This window comes from Podospora anserina, chromosome 1 (genome assembly GCF_000226545.1).
Source record: "Podospora anserina S mat+ genomic DNA chromosome 1, supercontig 3".
Taxonomy (NCBI): Eukaryota; Fungi; Ascomycota; class Sordariomycetes; order Sordariales; family Podosporaceae; genus Podospora; species Podospora anserina.
Window position 1 is genome coordinate 358,559 of NW_001914845.1, and position 13,263 is coordinate 371,821.

General features: G+C 52.8%; 5 protein-coding genes across 5 annotated transcripts; 3 read left to right on the plus strand and 2 right to left on the minus strand.

Moving 5' to 3' along the window:
- Window positions 1-401: 401 nt before the first annotated feature.
- Window positions 402-1,712, minus strand: PODANS_1_13840 (uncharacterized protein; the record flags this gene model as incomplete). The annotated part of the gene is made up of 5 exons (XM_001905053.1): window positions 402-565; window positions 624-668; window positions 724-1,356; window positions 1,458-1,558; window positions 1,633-1,712. The coding sequence occupies 5 exons, from the start codon at window positions 1,710-1,712 to the stop codon at window positions 402-404; spliced, it is 1,023 nt and encodes a 340-aa protein (XP_001905088.1).
- Window positions 1,713-2,752: 1,040 nt separating this feature from the next.
- Window positions 2,753-6,202, plus strand: PODANS_1_13850 (uncharacterized protein; the record flags this gene model as incomplete). The annotated part of the gene is made up of 3 exons (XM_001905054.1): window positions 2,753-3,151; window positions 3,222-5,396; window positions 5,453-6,202. 3 exons carry the CDS (start codon window positions 2,753-2,755, stop codon window positions 6,200-6,202), a joined length of 3,324 nt encoding a protein of 1,107 aa, XP_001905089.1.
- Window positions 6,203-6,729: 527 nt separating this feature from the next.
- PODANS_1_13870 (uncharacterized protein) lies at window positions 6,730-8,821 on the plus strand (the record flags this gene model as incomplete). Its single annotated transcript, XM_001905055.1, has 5 exons — window positions 6,730-7,304; window positions 7,372-7,969; window positions 8,020-8,211; window positions 8,278-8,370; window positions 8,438-8,821. The coding sequence occupies 5 exons, from the start codon at window positions 6,730-6,732 to the stop codon at window positions 8,819-8,821; spliced, it is 1,842 nt and encodes a 613-aa protein (XP_001905090.1).
- A 549-nt stretch (window positions 8,822-9,370) lies between these two features.
- Window positions 9,371-10,397, plus strand: PODANS_1_13880 (uncharacterized protein; the record flags this gene model as incomplete). Its single annotated transcript, XM_001905056.1, has 3 exons — window positions 9,371-9,436; window positions 9,545-9,790; window positions 9,882-10,397. 3 exons carry the CDS (start codon window positions 9,371-9,373, stop codon window positions 10,395-10,397), a joined length of 828 nt encoding a protein of 275 aa, XP_001905091.1.
- Window positions 10,398-11,459: 1,062 nt separating this feature from the next.
- Window positions 11,460-13,058, minus strand: PODANS_1_13890 (uncharacterized protein; the record flags this gene model as incomplete). Its single annotated transcript, XM_001905057.1, has 3 exons — window positions 11,460-12,199; window positions 12,254-12,723; window positions 12,802-13,058. 3 exons carry the CDS (start codon window positions 13,056-13,058, stop codon window positions 11,460-11,462), a joined length of 1,467 nt encoding a protein of 488 aa, XP_001905092.1.
- Window positions 13,059-13,263: the final 205 nt, after the last annotated feature.

Genomic DNA, 13,263 nt, shown 5'->3' on the forward strand with positions numbered 1-13,263 from the left:
TACAACTTCCTCCCATGGGCCGTGGTTTCACGACCCGTCTCGCCTGGACTTACATCTCTTCCACGTGGTTTCCGTCATTAGCATATATATTTTTGCCTTCAAAAGTATCTCCCAGACAGGGCCCATCGCACAGCCACCTCGATCTATGGCGATCCCATAGCCGTCCCTGAAAATGGTCGTCAAGTCGGGGTAATTTTGCACCGTGCTGATAGCCCTGCCGTCACGGCCACACCTGGCCGAAAGCTCGCTTGTCTCCATGCCGAGCCTCCCCCGGCGATTGTTGGAATGAGCGAACGCAAGGGGCTAGACGTATCAACAAGCCTGGGCACCATTCGCCTTGAATCTGGGGCAGCTTACCACACTGCTGATTTATGTGCCGTCGTCTGGCAGCCCATTGCCCCTTATTTTCTATCCGCATCGAGTCCAATGATGCGTAGAATCCCCAGATCACTATAGGCCAGACAATACCTAGTTGGCGCCCACGCTAAGGCATGACAAGGTCCAGCTGTTTTGAACGTGTGAATATGCTCCCCTGTCTCTGTATGGGTGACATCCAAACCAGGGCCTGTAAGATCGAATTAGCATCAGGTTTTCTATTTTAGAAAGGTGACAGACTGCCATACTGTCTTCACAGGCACCGACGACATATCGACCATCGAACGTGAAGCCTATAATCAGATTAGCATGAATGTACAGGCCATGATGGGGGGTTTGTTGTCATACTGATGCTCTTCACTGGCCCGACAATGCGTGTATTCGTACGCTTGCAGATCCAGTCTTGGGTCTCAAATAGAGACATAATTGCGTCCCCCCCTCCTGTTGCAAGGTACTTTCCGGTGGGTGACAGTTCGGTCGTCAGGCATGGGGCTGTGTGGCCCTTGAGAATAAACTCATCTGACTCGCCAGGCTTGACGGCATGGTTGACGTGCAGAATCGGCTCCAGCTCAGGATAAGACAAGATGCGGATACTTCCTTCCCTTGTCGGGAGAAATACTTTCTTGCCCGACCAACAAAAGGACATCTGGTACGCCTCAACGGGCTGTGGATGAGATGAAAGAATGGCGGACTCGGTTGGCGAGATTCGGAAAAGCCCGCCACTCTGTTTACGTTCAAGCCAAGTCAGTCGTCCATGCTGCAGTGACAAGTCATTTGGTAAACTCACCCTGTTTCCTACAAGAAGTGAGGACCCATCAGGGGCCCAGGCGAGGGCGTGTGCATCTCCAAGGTCCTTGACCTCGTTCACACAGGCTTTCGTTCTTACATCCCAGAACTTGGCAACACCGTCCTTGCTGAGACTGCAAAGTTCTGCATCCTTGACGGGATTGAAGGCCACTTTCTCAATGCCTGCAGCATGACCCTTTAAATCGGTCGAGAACCGCGCATTGGGCTTTTCAGGATTCCCTAGCATGCTTGTGAGCTTTGACTGGTGGTGGCTAGGTGATATCTGAATCGCTTACAAACACGAAGGGTTCTGTCAGCCGAACCAGTTGCGACAAGGCTTCCAACGGGATTCCAAGCTATCGAGCGAATACTGGAATTGGATTCGAATGAGCCATGCCTACCACAAGACGTTCAGATTAGAGAACTAACCTTCCAACTCCGCCTCCTCTAGATTGGGTGGATTCGTGGTACGTCTGACTTTTCAGTGGTGCAAAGTATCCCGCAAACTTGTCCTTGGATAGGCTCTGTCTATTGCGAACTGGAGGTGGCATCTTCAAAGATATCAAAATATTGGCGACGACGTATTAGTGAGAGAATGGCCCTGTCTCCGCTGAGCGATGACGGAGAAAGGACGAAATGTCAAGCGACGTGTAGGGTTGGTTGGTCCTGCAGTGCTTTAAATGCCGGGTCAACTCTAATGCGCCTGCTCAATATTCACATGAAATCGATAATCCAGGCGTGACAGGAGACGCGAAGTAGCAATGACGAATGAGTGGATGTTGGAGATCAGCTCGGCAGTTGCCGAATCTTAGCCGCACCCCAAAGTTCCGGGTTGCCCCACTTCTTGGGACACGTAGCGACTCTGGTCACTGTAAGCAGCGGGTAGTCCCTAAAATACAGGCTACGGACCACCCAACTACACATTGACCTGTGTTTTGCATATGTGGGCTCATGTAGTCATTCATTGCTGTGGAGCTTCCAAGGTTACGCAAGTGGAAAACAAAGACTACATCGCCAGAGGTCACTGAAGAACAGTAAAGAAAGAAAAGATCGAAGTCTGAATTGGGGTGAATGAGAAACGTTAGCACGGGAGATATCTACCAGACAAGGGACCCACGCTACAACCATATAATGCAGCAGGGAATAAGAAAGCGAGATCTTAGAGAGAGACAGGATATAGTTTCCTGGAGCCGAAAATGTGCTCAGCATATACGGAACACCATCAGCATGGTGTTGGGCGGTATATCTGCTGGAGGAGAGAGGTTGTTATGGTGTCTCTCACTAGCAGTTCAACAAGTATCAGTTGTCTAGGATGGACCCCACTTGGACACAATACAAGTGGGGCCTACAGTAGCGGACATCTGGACCAGATCACACCTGTCAACCTCCTTTCAACCAAATCGGATGGTCTTGTCCTGCATTGTCCGTCTTGCTTTTGGACAAACCGTTGGCCGGGGCTTTTGATGCAGTCGTCGGTAACGCCTCTTGACTAATTCGATTCCATCCCGTCATGAATTGACGTCGACGCGCTGGGTCCAAGGATACCGAGGTCGTGGTCAGTGGATGCGCATGAAGCCGCCGTGAAGCAGCCATGTACTGGCCGCTTGGAACCCCGCGAATATATGCGACCAACACCGTTCGCCAGCCCGGCGCCCTTCCCAGCTCTGTGTCTCACGATGGCTTGCCGCCTCCCACTCCCAGCGCAGGAGCCTCGGGACAAAGACCTGACCAGAATTCGTCTCTGTTATCGCCCAACCCGTCAACGAGCCAGGATGGGCTGCTTCCACCTCCCACCCCCATGACGCCAATGACGCCGGGCATCAAATCTGTCGAGCATGACTATCCAGAAGACGGAACCCCTGAGCATTCTCCAGGACCAGAACTCCCTGGCATTCCCCTTCACGAACCCGTTGTTGCTTTGCGCGTGGCTCGGTCCGGTCACCTCTTCGCTACCATCACACCCACCTCCATGACGGTGTGGCAGACCAAGGTGGGAACAGCTGTCTCCTTCTGAAGCTTGATATGCGCCTTGCGCTGAGGTACTGACACCGTATTACTAGCCTACTGTCGTCCTTGCCGTGGTCGTGCGATCAGAAGCCTCTCTCGAATCTTATGGAACGAACATCAACTTGCTTTTGCGACCCGACTCTGCCATATTTGTTGTACATACAAGCCTGGGATATCTGATAACCTATTCCCTGGCCACAGATGCCGAGTCCCGAGTATACAAACCGCATTTTGCAAGCCATACCAATGTTCAGCGCAGACGCCAAAGCCACGCTGGGGATCCTGGACACACTGCCCCAGATCAGATACTGTGGGGCCCAGGTGAAGGGGCCGGCGTGCGAGATGTGAGCATTCGCTTCCGGATGGTGATTAAGGTGGATGCTGGGATCGAGAGCGCTTTGGCGTTGGATGATGAGTTGGTGGTGGCTACGCGCAAGCCTGCCGCTGTACAGTGCATACGCTGGTCACCCGACAGCTCGGGCAGCCAGACCACCACGGAATTACTGAGCAGAATGGCTTGGCTGGAGAAAAAGGTCACAGTCAAAGAGATGACGCACGACAGGCCTATGAATCTTTCGACCTGGATAACGAGTGATGGAAAGGCATATGCGGTCCAGCGGCTGAATCCAAATCAGAAGTCGAGCGAGTCTGACGAACCACCAGACCCCAAGAAGTTATTCAAGGGTTATTGCTTTCATGTACCAAGCACTGAGCAGCATCATGCTGTACGGTGCGTGATCAATGCTCGGTTCTCATTAATCGCCGTTAGTTGCGCAGATGGCACTGTCCGCGTGTATTCGGCTCGCGATTATTCTGGAAACATCCCATCTTCCCATACCCACAGTGTTCCTGTCTCTCCTGGTGCATCGGGAAAGCTTACCACGCTGAGCTACTCACCAGATGGCTACTGCTTGTTTGCCGGGTACGAGAAGGGATGGGCCACGTGGAGCGTATACGGAAAGCCACTCAGCAGCAGCTTTCATGCTGATCATTTGATTGCTTCGACAAACGGAGAGGAGTGGCTCTCTGGAGTCCTGGATGCTGCTTGGGTCGGTGGCGCTTGTGAGCTGCTCTTGACCAACAAGAACCACGATGCAATTTGGCTTTTGGAAATGGCACGAAGCGCAGTTACTGGCTGCTACAGTCCTGCAAACTTGTTTCGCACCGTTCTCCAAAGCACCGCGAGCGTCATGGTCTACAGAGGCTATGACTTGCCTGACCTCACATCCATCTCTGCTGAGCCTTCGCTCTGGCACACAGCCAGAATACCATCTACCTATCTGCTCAATCAATGGCCGATCAAGTGTACGGCCATATCGGCTGATGGCCGGTATGTTGCTGTTGCGGGCCGGAGAGGGCTGGCGCATTACAGCGTGAACAGTGGCCGGTGGAAGACTTTTGCCAACGATGCCTTGGAAAACGAGTTTCAAGTAAGAGGAGGGCTGTGTTGGTACCAGAATATACTGGTAGCTGCTGTCGAGGCCAACAGGTCTTTCGAGCTGCGTCTATATTCTCGCGAGGCGGCCCTTGATAGCGGTACGGCTCTGTTTGTTCAACAGATGTCGGCACCCGTGGTTCTCATCACTCCCACAGGTGAAGACTCACTATTGGCCTACACATACGACAATCTGTTATATCACTACATCTTTGCCCCCGTATCAGGCTCGATTCGGCTGATAGAGGTCGGCCATATCGCATTTCACGGCATTGTGAGATCACCTGCAAGAGTGAGAGGACTGAGCTGGATTTTGCCGGAGCGACAACTGCTGGAGGGTGATCCATCACAGGATGTTGCCCACGCATCTGTCTTGTTTCTGGTAGATGGGAAGCTGGTGTTGTTGCGACCTTCGGTTCAAGAGAATAACCTGAAATACGACATGCGTGTCATCCGTCACAATGTCGAGTATTATACCAGTATGAGGGACCAGCCGTTCTTGGAAGTGGCCTCGCAGAGATCAGGCGAACTTCAAAACGGGCCCTCCGATCCAAGTCTGCAGGATTCTCTCTGGATCTTTGATGGCACCGAGCTCAAAGCCTGGGCGGATATGGATCCCGTGCTGAAGGCGATATCGGGGGAAGTGTCAAGGGACATACCATCCATGATTTCTATACCTGTCGACTTCTATCCACTTTCGACACTTCTCGGAAAGGCGATCATCCTCGGTGTCGAATCAGAGCTGATTCAACGCCGTGATATCAATTTTTCATTCTTCCGTTTTTGTATCAGGGTAAGGGTTTCTCAGATAAATTTTATCCAGACACCTTCGACTAACACTGTCTGCAGACACACCTTTTCCTACCCGATATCCTCCGGTCATATTTGGTTGCGAATAAGTCTACAGAGGCGTTACAACTTGCCCGGGAGCATGAGCACCTTGAATATTTTGCGCACGCTCTCGAGGTGCTGCTGCATCATGTCTTGGACGAGGAAGTGGACGCGCATCCGCCTCCGGCACCTGAGAATGCAATTCTGCCTCGTGTGCTGTCTCTTCTGTCATGCTTCAAGCAGTACCTCGACATTGTTGTGCAATGTACACGCAAAACCGAACTTCGCTCCTGGCGCACCTTATTCGCCTATCTACCCCCCCCCCAGGAGCTGTTCGAAGAAAGCCTTCAGCGTGGGAGCCTCAAGACAGCGGGCGGGTACCTCCTGGTTCTTCATACATTCGACGAGTTGGCGACTGCGAGCGAACAGAGTGTGCGCCTGTTGAGTCGAGCGATGCTCGAAGAGGATTGGGAGCTATGCAAGGAGCTCGCGCGCTTTTTGGCCGCGCTTGATGAGACTGGAGATACGCTTCGAGAAGCTATGGAAATGGTAAACATCCCAACACGGGGACGACCGGATAGGGGGGTGGTGGCAGGGAACGGGCTTATGGCGAGACTAGAGATACCCTCGAGTGGTGTATTCAGGCCGATAAGCGATGCTTCGAGACGTATTGGAGGGAGCGATTCAGAGCTGGAGGGTCAATCAGCCAGTGATGCGGGGAGCATTATCAGCGGCACCCGGTCGGAAAACAGAGACGACTATTCATAGTAGTGTCTATAACAACAGTTGGAGTAGTATGGCTGAGGATTGCGCCAAGTTGGATATAGAACAACAGAGAGTTAGGTTCTTGGAGCAGCACTTGCTACCTTACTATCATCATCGAATTGGGCGCTCTATAGGTGCCTGATATAATAAATCAGCATACCAACATCCCCAATCTCACCTCTCGTTCGGGAACGAGGCACTGTGATCATGGGCGCCAAGCCCATCCAGGCTGATATGTGTGGTCCGTGCAACGGCAAGGCAACCCCTCGACTGGCCTTCGGCTTTCAGCAGACTTCCTCTTTGCCGCTGCCGACGCCCGGCATCCTTCACCCTGACCTCCACGGTTCTCGATATCTCATACCGCAGTTGGGATTCTTCAGACTAACTGCATGCCAGGAGTGGTAGCCTACTCGTGATTCGTCACTGGGGACTAAGCTTGGTTAAGAAGAGTATCATGACCACTGCAAGTTGAAGCCTGTGTATATCCACACGCAAGGCTCCGTCTCGAGTTATGTCTGCGAAAACCGATCATGGATTCATTGTATGTGCCTGGCGTTGAAGCTGGGCCCCGTTCTTCAAGCCGCTCCCCACTGCACTTACACCCACATCACGGACCGCAGCATCAACTTCACCTTCACAGCGGCCGGGAAGCTGGGGATTCGCAACAAATCCAACACTCTCACTCGACCCATGGCCTACCTGCTCTAAGTGTGCCACAAGTTGATAGTTTTCCGGGCAATAGTCCTGTCTTTCCCGCTGACTTGAGTGGGTATGCCAGCAACTATAACAACCGTCGAGCTGAAATCAGTACCGTGGCCCATGAAGCACACCAGCATCGACAGCAACAAACACACCAGAGAAAGCAACTGCCTCATCAGCGCCAAGGCCAGGAGGTCGGGAGGCATACCGACACACCTGCGTCTTCCACTACGCCTGGCCTTTTTGACGGCTTGAGCTCACCTGCAGTGACACCGAACTCACCCGCTCAGCCAACATCACACCATGGGCATGGCGTCACTCCGCTGAGAGAGGAGTCCTCGGCGGTCAAAGCATGGAGACAAAAGTTGTTCGATCTGGAGGATATCGTGTTACTGAACAACGAGGAGTGAGTCTGAGCCTTTCATTTGTCTTGTGTGAATATGGTATACTCAACGGAACACAACGGCTTCAAGGTACGAGGCGTACTTCCCCTGGATCGACAACATTTACAGCCACCGCTCGACGCAACAGTACAAAAGCAAGCCCTTTGAAGCGAAGTATTATGACTGTCGTCTCAAGGGCCGCCCTTCGGGAACCAAAAAGTCAGATGACCCCCTGAAGAAGAAGAGGAAACGAAATGCTCGCGGTCTTGGCTTGTGCGATGTCAAGATAAAAATCACCAAGTATGAGCCAGGCTCTACTGCAGAACTGGAAGCTGCCGCCACGAACAATCCGGAACTTGGGCAGGCTCTTGCGCGTATCCGACATCAGGACCAAGTTTTGTACACTTTTCAACGCATCAACGGAAGTGTCACAAACGGCATTGGCGACGGCAAACCTGCAGAGCACAAACATGACTTGGCAAGGAGTGATCAAATCAAGAAGAGCACAAGACATCGAGAGTTGGCCGAGCAGGAGATGGAACGGAAGCGGTCGAAACGACAGAAGGATGTGAAACGCCCACCAAAGCCGTCGTCATTATCACCTTGGAAGGCAACGGGGCTTGCCGCCGAGACCGCAAAGAAGCATGCCAAAGAAGGCGTGATCAAGTTTTACGCATCCTGTTTCTGGTAGGCGAGCAATGCCGTTCGGCCCTCTTCAGCTCTCACTGCTAACGGCAGCCGATTAGCCCCTTTTCGCAACGAGTCTGGATTGCTCTGGAAGCCAAAGGGTTTGACTATCAATATTGCGAGATCTACCCTCTGCAAAAGCCGAAGCCTACCCTGCTGCTCGAAGCGAATCCGAGAGGCCTGGTGCCCGCCATTCGACAAGGTGACTGGGCTTGCGCAGAAAGCACAGTCATTCTTGAATATGTAGGTGTTGTGCCCACCTGGGCGTTGATGCTTCGTCGTGATACGCCTTCGATGCTGACAAGTTAGTTGAAAAAGCTCGTAGATTCAGGCCATGGAAATTTAGTATTGCTGCCTACTGATGCAAGATTGAAAGCAAATTGTCGGCTGTGGATAGAATTTGTAAGAAGGCCATGTCGACATCCACTTCATCATCTCTTTTTTGAAACAGGACTAATCGCGTGAACAGATAAACTCAAGAATAGTTCCATCATTTTACCTCCTCGTATCGGCTACTGAAGAGGAACCCAAGAGACAAGCGGCGGAAAAGCTGGAGCGAGATATCGCCGAGCTGGTCCAACACGCCGAAGAAAACGGACCGTTCTTCTTGGGTGACCACTTCAGTCTTGTCGACATTCACCTCGCCCCTTTCGCGATCCGTTTGCCTTACCTTCTTCACCAACTGCCGGGATGGACGCAACCTCTGTTGGAGATGAGGTGGAAGAAGTGGGTTGATGCGCTGGAGCAGAATGAGTATGTCAAGAATACGACGAGTAAACCGGAGCTCTATGAGAAGTCGATGGGAGATCTGATCAAGGCATTTCAGGCGAGATTCCAGGGGGGTGATGTCTGATGGTTTGGCTTCGGATTGTGTGCTAGAATATATTGGTGATGTGGCTGGATCAGTGACTGAACTGCATTGCTTCAATTGACACAACAATCATGTCTTGATTTTCTGCTGCAATATATTGTCGTTGACTTGCACATGAAGACTACGTGGGGGTCATGTTGATAGGGGAGGCGGTGTACATCGGCAGAAATAATGCCAGGTCCCTGCCCCTCGCTTTGGGACCCTCTTCACCACAGTGCGCAAAAGTCCCCCACCACAGGCCATCAATCCAACCTAAAGGCCAGTCCAAGTCAGCCAAAGATTTGGCCAACATACCATCGAAGAGCCGCATCGCACACGAATCATCGGCGCTCAGCAGTGTTATTTCAGCCCGCTGTCACGTACAACGCGTCCGCCAACCCAGACCGCTCTCACCCAAGCTCCTCCCGTCGACCCCTCTCCCGTCCCGTCCCCCATCCAGCAAGCCGCCGGTTTAGGGTGTTGCCCGAACGAACCCCCAGACAGACAAATCATCCTTTCGACCATAGGCCCCTTTCTGCGCGCGCGACAAACATGGCCGGCATGGATGATTTTGTAAGCGACTCAGACAGTGACTACACCAGTTACTGGAGGGATTGGGTATGCCATATATTTCCCCCCTCCCCCCCCCTTTTCCTCCCCCTTATACACTTCGTTAGCAACGAAAAAAAAAACACCATGCCAGCTAACAGACGCACATCGCAACAGTTCATCTCGTCGCGCGGCAACGAATACTATTGCGAAATCGATGAAGACTACCTGACAGACCGCTTCAACCTGACGGGACTGAACACCGAGGTTCAGTACTACCAATACGCGCTCGACCTGATCACGGACGTGTTCGACCTCGACTGCGACGATGAGATGCGCGAGACCATAGAAAAGTCGGCGAGGCATTTGTATGGACTTATTCACGCTCGGTATATCGTCACTACGCGCGGCCTGGCAAAGATGGTATGTTTTGTTTGATTTCGCATCCCTTCAAGCCTTTGTTCCTTGTCATATTTTGGAGAGCTAATTTGATATGAATCACCCACCAAAACAGCTGGAGAAGTACAAGAAATGCGACTTTGGAAAATGCCCCCGCGTGATGTGCCATTCCCACCCCCTCCTCCCGATGGGCCTCTCGGACGTGGCCAACCAAAAGGCTGTCAAGCTCTACTGCGCCCGTTGCGAGGACATCTACAACCCCAAATCAACCCGCCACTCGGCCATTGACGGGGCCTATTTTGGGACCTCATTCCACAACATCCTCTTCCAGGTCTATCCCGCTCTGGTGCCCCCCAAGACCACAGAGCGGTACGTTCCCCGCGTCTACGGATTCAAGGTGCACGCCGCGGCTGCCCTGGTGAGGTGGCAGAACAAGGAGAGGGGGGAGATGAGGAGGAGGTTGCGGAAGATGGAGGTTGACAGCGGCTTTGCCAAGGTGGACGGGGAGGACGACGATGAGGACGAAGAGGAGGAGGACGAAGAGGAGGAGATGATGGAGGATGCTATGGATCACAACCCTGCGGCGGTGGTGCAATACCGGGGTGCTGGAGAGGTCGCTACACTGCAGTGAATCGAGACTGGATGAACGTATGTGAGGGTGGCGATCCCAGGTGGGGGCACGATGTGTAGATGGGTTCTGTGGGTTAGGAAGTGGTGGTGTTTGGTTTACATTTGAACGGATCATGCATTTTTTTCTGGTAGTGGTTCTGGGCTTTTTTCTTGGGGCTTTTTATTCAGCGTCTTTTTTCCATTTTGGTCTTGATGGGGTTTTTCCGCTGCAACGCACTGTTGAAGGAGCGGTCACTTGTCACAGCATTCTAACAACACAATACCACACGCACAACACATGGAACTTTTACTGGGCTTTGGTTGGCAGCATCTACACTCTGGCGTTCACTGTGAGAAAGGGGGCTTGGCTTGCGGAGGGAGGGGGAGGAGGGGGTTAATTGGATGGGTGTGGGGATCGGTGTTAGGACTGATGAAGTAGCTGTACATTGACCTGGATGAGTACTTCTTACCAGGCTGTCTGTATGTAATGAGACTCATACCGACCCTTCTTCATGGTTCAGCGCCTTGTCCATATGCTCAGCTTCTTTCAAGTGATATCACACATAGCATGTGGTCCACACAGATTAATCGATTGTAAAAACAGATGTGATTCTGCCCAGCCAACGGACCCAAAAAGATAAAAAAAAAGGCCTGTGATACCTGTCTTTTTGATACACACCTAAAGAAAATGGCTTGCCCCCAACGCCCGTTACAAAGAATTGTTCAAAACTACCAAATGAAAAAAAGTCGACAAAAGAATAGAGGTTGTACCAAGCGACCAAACGCTGATCGAGTCAATAAATCCCTGTCGGAAAGAAAACGACCTCACCCCCTTCTTCACTCGCCTCGCCCCTTTTCCAAATCAATCAACCGGCCTGCCTTTCGGGGAAAAGGAAAGGAAAAAAGAGAAAAAACAGCCCCTCCCTAAACCAGCCCGCCCTAAAAGTCCAGTCCCATGTTCAGCCCAGTCGTTTGTGTCATTCCAATAACATGTGTGTATCCAGAAACCCACCTACCTCCGCCAAATGACGACATGAAACAAAGCGTCAACGAGTCAACGATCAAATCATGTTATTATTGTTGTTCATCTCGCATGTGGCTCAGGGCTGTGATCGTTCCCCGAAGCCCCGGTATATGACGTATCCTCGTCCCTCGCGTCCATCCCTTGCGACCCGCCCTTTCTCGGCGCCACAGGAGCGACACTGCTCATGCCGCTTCCCCGTCCGTACGGCTCGATAGGCGCGCCCAGGGCCTCCTCCTCGTCGCCCGAGCGGTACGTGCCGCGCGTGCGGCTCGTGGCATAGCTGTAGCTTCCCACACCAGCCCAAAAGGCCTTGTCGTGGCTGCGGGGTCCCCATGCCCAGCCCGCACCGCGCGAGATGGGGAGGTGGTAATACCTAAAGGCGAAGATGGCGCCGACGAGGCCGATGAGGTAGCCAAAGAGGATGTCGAAGGCGTGGTGCCTGAAATCCCACCAGCGGGAGCCGGCAATGTAGACTGATGCGAAGAAGGGGATGATGGCTACCAGGAGGAGATACAGAGGTGGCGCCGCGGCCTGACGGCGGACTGCTGCTATCTTTCGGTTCGTTGCCGTCACGCCTTTGGATAAGAGGGCCGGGTCTTCGATGGAGTTGGTGAGGGCTGAGGGGCTGCGGTTGGAAAGCTCATACGAATCCGGACCGCTGACCTTGACGCTGGGAATGCGGGTTCTGGAGGGGAAGGCGGCGGCGGTGGTTTCGTGATCGGCCGACGAGCCTGAAGTGGAGAAGAACGGGATTGTTATCGCGAACTTGCTCGCAATGAAAAGGGAGAGGTAAACGAGACCTGGAGGATTGTTAGTTTGGATACTGCCTTGACATTGTGAAAGAGTTTACATACCAGCTGAGGCTGAACTAGAATGGCCGCTAGGGTAGCTCCTAAAGCCATCGTCCAACACAGCCTTGTCTGGATTCGTGCAAATGTTGGGGCTCACGAGGGTGCCAGGACCGAGGATGTGGCCTGGAGTCAATGAGCTATTCAATCTGAGCAGCCCGCCAATGATATAATCCTTGAGGTTCTCCATGTCTGGCTGGCACCGGTCAAGAAGATCCGGACGCGGCTTTCCGAACAAGTTCTTCATGCCATTGGTGATGATCCAAGCTGCCATAACAGATAGAGCCAAACCCAACCAGCCTTGGTGCAGCTCCCAGAGCTTGCGCTGCCATATTAACGACTTGGGTGTTCCTCGGGGGACGGTGGAACCGGGCACGAAAACGAGGCAGATGACGGCGATGATGACAATCGGGCACATGACGCTGATGACAACCGCGAGCCATACTGGCACTGTTTCTTGTTCGGCATAGGGAAATCTAGAGTGAAAAAATGGTGAAACGTCAGCTTCAGCGGCTCTGACATCAATTGCGGGAGGAGGGGACCTAAAAACATACGAAATATTGCGGTCGTCGAGCGCGAACGGCCGCTTGTTTGGTGTAATATGACCTAAAATGTATCCAACGACGCCAACGGCGATGAGAATGATCCAGTCGATAGCGTAGGACAGCGCAACAACCCAAGAAAGCTTGCCCTTCCTCACCACGTTACCGCCGGCGAGATCCATAGTATCGAATGTATCGCGAGTTGGAAATGTCGGAGCAGGTGAGATGGAGCGGGCAGTTATCAGAGGGCGTATGGAATCGTCGGGCATCGGGAAGCCCCTGGCTAATCCCCAGAAAAGAGGAATGAAAGAGGGACAAGAAGAAGCCGGGGCGGGCGCGGGAAGTCGAAGTGCGGTGTGATGGTGGTGGTGAGTTGCGGCGACAGGAACAATGAGAGGAGCCCGGGGGGGCGGACAGCAGCCACACTACCCGGTGCCGCAGACTAGACCCGTTGGTGTGAGAGGGATACTCCGT